General features: G+C 34.3%; 1 protein-coding gene across 1 annotated transcript; it reads left to right on the top strand.

Moving 5' to 3' along the window:
- Positions 1 to 33: 33 nt before the first annotated feature.
- On the top strand, positions 34 to 7,647 carry LOC125068414 (zinc finger protein 33A-like). Its single transcript, XM_047677523.1, has 10 exons — positions 34 to 546; positions 871 to 2,143; positions 2,561 to 2,785; positions 3,488 to 3,654; positions 4,405 to 4,564; positions 4,883 to 5,076; positions 5,549 to 5,649; positions 5,789 to 5,899; positions 6,565 to 6,719; positions 6,864 to 7,647. The coding sequence occupies exons 1-10, from the start codon at positions 191 to 193 to the stop codon at positions 7,323 to 7,325; spliced, it is 3,204 nt and encodes a 1,067-aa protein (XP_047533479.1). The 5' UTR covers positions 34 to 190; the 3' UTR covers positions 7,326 to 7,647.
- The last annotated feature ends 204 nt before the right edge of the window (positions 7,648 to 7,851 follow it).

The following is a 7,851-nucleotide window of genomic DNA, read 5'->3' on the forward strand; positions in this document are numbered from 1 at the left end:
GTTACTTATTTGTTTTTTTGACAGTATTGTTGATATATTTCGAATTTTACTTTTGTTTGATGTCCCATGATCTATTATCTTAAGTATTTGAAATTTAGCGAGATTTAATTCGTTGCGAAACAGTTTATATGTTATGAAGTACTAATACCGATTGTATTTTTGTAAATTTAGTTATATATAAGTACTTCAAATGGCCTCTGACGAGTCGGACGATGAACCTCTCTCCGTTTTGGCGGCGGCTAAGAAGACTAATCCAGAAAGATTTGAAGAACAATATTCTGAAAGCAGTGATGACGAACCTAAGAAAAAGAAAAAGAAGGATCCACCTTATAAAAAATTAGGTGTTACCATAAAAATTAAAAAAATAAACACCGTTATTCCACCAGTAGTTATTGCTAGGCCATTGGATGTATGGCTCTACCTTAAAGATTTAAATCCGACAGGACCTTACAGCTGTCTGTTATGCTCAGAATGGTTCATAAACAGATCTAAAATGATCATGCATTACTCTTTGAATCACAAAAAGGATTTTTGTGGAATTTGCAGGTAAAAAACCTACATTTCGTCGTCTTATTGCAAGCACTCATGAAGTGCGAAAATCCACTAAGTATTATTTATTTTAAATTACTTATTTACATTATTTATTCTGCTAACGCTGTAAAGAAGCCTACTATTATTTTTTTAATTATTTTTATACTAATTTAAAAGTATTTAGTGTTTTTATCAATTAATGAATTCTTACAATAAGCGGATAATACATTCAATTTTAAAAGCTATTTGAATGACACATTAAGAAAGACAATAATTATATTTACGATTACAATTAATGAAATGTATATCATTTGTTATCATAAATATTGTCTCTTTCAGATATTTTGTACCGGACAGAGAGACTTGGTGGAATCATGAAAAGTTTCACACTCCCTGGCCGTGTTCTCAATGTGTTGAGACATTCCCAACTGAAGTTTTATTACGCAAGCACCTTAATACTGTGCATAATCTAGTCCATTGCCGTTTGTGCCACTTCAGAGTCACTGCCGATGATCACTACAATTCACACTTAGTCCAGAAACACAGTGTAACAAATGTATCTTCTAAGAATGAAGAACTTCTCTGGGAGCTTGACCATGAAGGAGCTGATAAATTTCTATGTTTACTTTGTTCTAAATCTGATAATTCAGTCTCAAACTTCTTTGGACATTATATGGGCTACCATCACTTTACACTTAAATGTTTGACAACAATCGTAGCTGGGAAAGACACACCATTCTTGGTGAATGGAGCGGAAGTCAGTGACCGTTTTATCGATGAACAACTAAAAGGACATGTAAGGCTTGGCTATGTTGATTTGCAGCCAAAGAATTTTGACAAAAAACCAATAGTTGAATCCTTTGCAGAAGAACCCTGTAATGAAAGTAAAAGTTCAACAGTTGTTTTACCAGAAATCAAACAAGAGAATGTTAGTGATACAGAGGACCAGAAGCCAGAAAGAGACAATGAAATGAGCGAAAAGGATGAACAGAGTCAAAATGATGAAATAATAGATTATAAGGGTGATGAAGATTTTGATATCACATTGACAGAATTGATAGTATTAGAAAAATGTTATTTTAACTATATTAAGCAGACTCTTGTTGATATTAATTCCAACCAAATGCCACAAACTTCTCATATAGATTATGAGAAACCTAAATCTGATATTATTATGGATGTGGAATGCTCTCTATGCAAAACAAAACTGGAAACAGCACTGACCCTAACTACACACATGAATAAAATACACAGTATTAAAACAGTGCCTGTTTTTTCTTGTAGAGTATGTGCAACAACATTTGATACTCATAATGAACTGACAAATCATATAACAGAAGAATTGGCTGATTTTGAGGATTTATGGATATGTCAATTCTGCGATAAAGAGTTTGATAACAGAGAGGCAACGAGGGTACACTTGACAGAACACTGGAATTCCTTAGATTATGATAATTGTTTCAGCCCACACTTAGGTTTCAAATGCAAGTATTGTCCTACTTTATTTTGGAATGAACCAGACAGAGAAACACATCAGATAAGAGTACATTTTAATAAATATAAAGAACAGTTTTACAAGTGTGAAAGTTGTTCACAAACATTTGGTGATAAGGTTGGTAAACATATTATAGTATTTAAAAAAACATTAAGTACTCTATATCTATACAAAGAATTACCAGTAGCACTGAAAGGTTCTTGTACAAAAGCATATTTGAATAAAAATATATTATAATACTTTATTTAATTTGAACTAAACTTGAATCAGCATCTTAAAGTATTTTATAAAATGTAAAGTTACCATGGGCTTAGGAATGTAGATTCCAAGAAAAAGAATCAGCAACAAACTCAGCAGTTGTATTTTTCCAACATTTCAAATACAAAGATATGTCAATCAAATTTATATTTTATCTGTTGACTGAGAGTCGACAAGCTCTGGCTCTACACTTCAGTAATAGTATATCTGAGTATTAATTAATTCTGTGTATAAGTTTGATTACAATATAAAATATATAATTTTTGTTTTTTTAAGGTTTGGTACATACATCATTTCTTAGAAAAACACTTTGAACAGGGAGCTCCGACTAGTTCATATTTGCTCAAGTGTTGTTTATGCTGCATTGTACTGTCTGGTGTTGATGAAATGAGAAGTCACTTTGAAGAGACTCATCCTGAACTCAGGAAATTGTATTGTTCTCTGGATTCTTGCATGTACAAGCCTCTTAGTCATCGAAAGTCATTCAAATTACATGTTAAGGTATGTCTTTTTATGACATATAGTCTAGACTTACTGTTGATCTGTAGTAGTGTAGTCACTTTCCATTAGTAATAATATAAAAAAATTGGTTGGCATATAATATTTCCGCTTTGCACATTGGCTTGTGTGTTTAGTGATACATAATCAACAGTATAATAATTATACTAATGCAGAATAATTATTCTGATAGGATTGGTGGCTAATGAGATTTGCATAATCAATAATAATATAAATACAGATAAAGATTCTATCGCATTATTTTTAAAAACACAAACTTCTTAAAATAATATTGTGTCCAATCCGAGGCTAGAGCAAGTGTGACTTTCTTGAACAGTAATTCTCTTTACAAATATAACAATTACTTTGCTATTGTGTCTAGTGCACTGTCTCTCCAAGTGCTAATTAAAATTTAAAAAACTCAGCTGTAAAATTATTCATATTTTGTATGAATACTAGATATAAATAGTGTATCGATTGAATCTAAGTTTATTATATTATTATAAGTTGAAAAAAGAAATAGCCAAAATAATCAAGGATTTTGTACGACAATTTTGACGAATAATTCTATTTACCCCCTCCTTTTAACATTATCACTTGTGACAAAGAGGTCAGGATCGATCCTGCGACTTTTTACATTGCTAGGCGGCCCGCAAACCATTGCGCTTTTTACGCTTGTTATGTATGAGAAGTGTCTTTTTATAGATGATTCACGGCCCATCGGGCAGATCAGATAAGCCAGTCACTTGCAACGTGTGTCAAAGAGAATTTGCCAGCGCACGTGCCTGCGGTACACATATGGCTCAAGTACACGGTCCTGGTAAATTCAAATGTAAACTGTGCAGGGAAGTGCTTCAGACTTTAGATGAAAGGTAGGTAACTGTTCTATTTACCACAATTAATTTATGCAGTAATTATAAGTGAAAAAGTTTCCATTTGGTCGAATTTTGGTCACTTATGATAGACTATATGGCCATCACTTTTGAAGTCCCGTCGAATGCCGCTTTTCGTCATTACCGCGAGGCTTTTCACATTTATTTACATTATTTTTATACCTCGTCGGTCCCGTATTTTTTTATTGCTAGAACATGTATTTAGGGTACCGGTACCGGGAATATAATGTGTATTTTTATTACAAAATAAAAATACAAAAAACCTCTGAATGGCTCAAGCGAGTGTGTGACAGCTTGGGCTCACTACCCTCTCGCCCTGCGGACCTCACACGATTAGCATGTCTAGACGCCTCCGTTGGCCAACTGGTAATTTTTCTTTACGCTGTCGTAAAAGTACGTAAGCGGCGTAAACAACAAAACTCTTGGTATTGGTTTGTTTTGGTATTTCTTAAAAGAAAAGCCCAACACATTTTATTTAACCAATTCGGGATTTGAACCTGGGTTTTTTGGGGCCGTCAACCTATTTATTAGTCAATATAACAATAGATATTTAAATAGTTAATAGATATTTAATTTAACTATAGTAATAAATAATGTATTTATTAAAGTAAGAAAGATTCCTTGTTCCCTTGTTAATATTAATAATTATATAAATAAATAATAATCATTTCATCAATCAATCATTTTTTAAATTGTAAAATCATTGACATGATTTTTTTTTAATTATAGGAAACTCCACTATCTCCTTCGTCATCCTGGTCGTCATCCGTTTGAGTGTTCGGAATGCGGCAAATCCTTCCAGTACAAGTCATCGCTCTACATGCACAAACAGGATCACATGCCCAACAAGCAGAACTACACGTGTAGCTACTGTGGCAAAGTGTTTGCGGTGAGCTTAATATTAAGGGCAGATCCTCACTGTGATGCCGTTCACAGTTCGTTTTCGGTCCGATCTCGGTCTGGTAGAGTCGTATAGTGTTCCCAATCACATATTAGTGCTCGATTCAGACATGAATCGTCAATAATCAAAGTCGGATTTAATTGGCTCGCAAATAATAATTTGATGTGAAAAATGACCGTTACGGATATATTTATAAAACATTTTACTTGATAATATTAGTATGTGTGTTCCTTCTGAATTTGAATAATGATCGGAAGTTAAGATTCAATGGATCGGGCGTTTGATTAAAAAAGTATCCGTTTCCAGAAAAAGGACTCGTATCGCGAGCACGTGCAGATCCACGAGGGCCCGCGGCACGCGTGCTCGTACTGCCCCATGCGCTTCGTGCAGCGCTCCAACATGCTGCGCCACGAGCGGCGCCACACGGGCGAGCGCCCCTACCGCTGCGCGCACTGCCCGCGCGCCTTCGCCGACAAGGGCGCCTGCACGGCGCACACCAGGTAGCCGGCGCCACCTATTGGACTTTCCGTGTATTTTTCCGCATACTCGATTCCTGTTTTAAATGAATTTTTTTGGGTGCAATAATTTCCTGTAGGTGTGACTTTTGGATAACTATGTCCCATGTGGGGCATATTTTTCGGTTGGCTTTATCACCGTTATTAATAAAATACCGATTGCGCCTCACGCTGGCATGATTGCATACTGTGGTGCTATAAAAGTGTGTGGTGACTGGTAATACACAATTGCTGAGAACGAGATTCACTGTTATTAAGCAGAAATTCAAATAATAAGCTACATTAAGTACGTCTAGCACTAGTTATCTGCTAATTGAAACTCTGAGCGCACATGAATTAAAATTTCGTCCAAAACTTTTCCAATTTTAATTTTAAAAGTTTATATTGCTTTTATTTTTAAAAAATGTTGAATATTTTGTTGTTATATTTTACATAAATAAATAAATATTTTTTCCAGAACACATTCAAGAGACACATCATATGCATGTTTATATTGTGGGCAGACATTCGTACAGAAGTCTAAACTCACATACCATATTCGGAAACACACCGGAGAAAGTAAGTCATTCCTATAAATATTATTCGATATTTAATTTATTGTAGCTTTATTTTTGTACAATAATATATTTATTATACAGACTGACTAATTAGTTGTGTGTTGGCACACATCAGTAATAAAACAATGATTTAATTTCAGACCTGGAGTCGTGTACAGTCTGCTCAAAGTTGTTTACAAGTGCATGTTCCTTAAGAGAACACATGAAAACACACATTGAGAAGAGGCAAATTGTCAAATGTCCGCTTTGTGGTAAAGTCATTTTATATGTTTAAAATATTGTTGTAATTTTAAGATAAGGACTTAAATTAAACTCTCCTACTGGTTCAATAGTGTAGCATACATTCCTTGTGTAGTTTAAAAGTATAGCTATATTTTTAATATTTGGTGGTAGGGCTTTGTGCAAGCCTATTTGGGTGGGTCAGCACCACCCATTCATTAGATATTCTACCGACAAAAACCAATGTTGTGTTCAGGTTGGTAGGGTGAGTGATATAACACCTCACCCCACCACCCGAGGTTGGTGGTGCAGTCGTTTGGTGATAGGAATGGTTATTATTTCGTATAGCGTCAATGCCTATGGGCGGTGGTGGCCACTTACCATCATGTGTCCTCGCTTTATTATATAAAAAAAAATTAAGTGTATCTATCCTATCCTATCTATAAACCTAAGTTATGAGAATGTTGATAAAAAATACAATGAAAAAAATTGTTATTGTCTCGTTATCTTGTATGTCGCACAAGATAACCAAAGGGATCAACGCAAGCAGTTGGTAACTTCAAACGTGAACTCCGAGTGGCAATGCAAACCATCTGATTTAAGCAAGTCAACAATATTTAATTAAATTTGGTATAAGAAGTGTTGGTGGTTATGTTGCAGGGAGTGGTCCTTAATCATTGAAATGTCTTAATTGCAGATAAAGGCTACCAGGACGAGCGCTACATGCTACGTCACCTGCGCACGTCGCACACGCGTTCGCAGTTCTCGTGTCCGATTTGCCACAAGCTGCTGACCAGCGCCGCCGGCCTGAGGCATCACGTCATCACGCACAGCCCACTCAACACGTTCCGAGTATGTATAAGACTATAACGTATTCTAATCAAGAGATATGTAAAGTATAAATAGTAAACAATATGTCTATATTTAGAATACAAAATAAAATATGTGATGACTAAAAAAGTAGCTTTCATTATAACTTGCTTTTTTTGTTTACAGTGCAAATGTTGCCCGAAATCCTATGCGGTCAAGAGGACCATCGTCAAGCACTTGCGAAAACGTCACGGATTAAAAGGCACGGAAATAAACATAAAAGATTATTTCACGCGATTAGAACCTAGAGAGTGTAAATTGAATCTGGACGAATCAACTATGAACAGCATATTTGGACCACCTAAGAAGAAAGTACCAGATATATTGATAGGAGATTTTGTTACATTCTCGAAGAAGTTGTCGTTTGCCCAAAATGCAGCAAATAAAGAGTCCGATGATGATTCTGAGGATGAGGAGGAAAACAATGATACCAAAGACAGTGCACAGACAGACAAGGAAAGCGAAAACGATGAAAAACCAGAGATAACGGTAATAAAGCAGGAAACGCCATCTGTAGAAGAGGAATTAGAACCTACGGACTTTGTCAGCGTTAAGATAGAACCACTAGATGATGAACACGTGGAATAATTTATTATATACTAGTGCTTAAGTTTACAGATAAAATATTAATAATCATTTGTATTAATTTAACATTAGTTAGAAAAATTCTAGCACACTTAAATTTCTTAGTTTGTAAGTTATTCAATATTTGATGTATTGCATAATTATAAGTCTTCGCACCATTTTTGTATTATCTAAGCAAGCACAAAAAAAATGATATTAGAGATTTATAATTAAATATAATTTATTACAAATGTATATTAACATAGAATATGCTTTTTAGTTGAGCAGTGATAGATCATCTTTTCTAATGGTTTATTATTTCAACTCTAGTTTTTTTATATATTCTAAATGTGCGCATTCCAATTGAATGATTTAGTAAAAATATATTGTACAAAGAATATTATTAAAATATCTTAATCATCAATAGTTTTTTATATTTCCTCTAACTGCCGACCCTTAAACAATTTTTAATTTATTATTGCGGTACTATTATTGGTAATACATAATTTTATAAAACATGGTTTTTTACGTTGATTCTACTGATAATATG

The sequence above is a fragment of the Vanessa atalanta genome, chromosome 13 (genome assembly GCF_905147765.1).
Source record: "Vanessa atalanta chromosome 13, ilVanAtal1.2, whole genome shotgun sequence".
Taxonomy (NCBI): Eukaryota; Metazoa; Arthropoda; class Insecta; order Lepidoptera; family Nymphalidae; genus Vanessa; species Vanessa atalanta.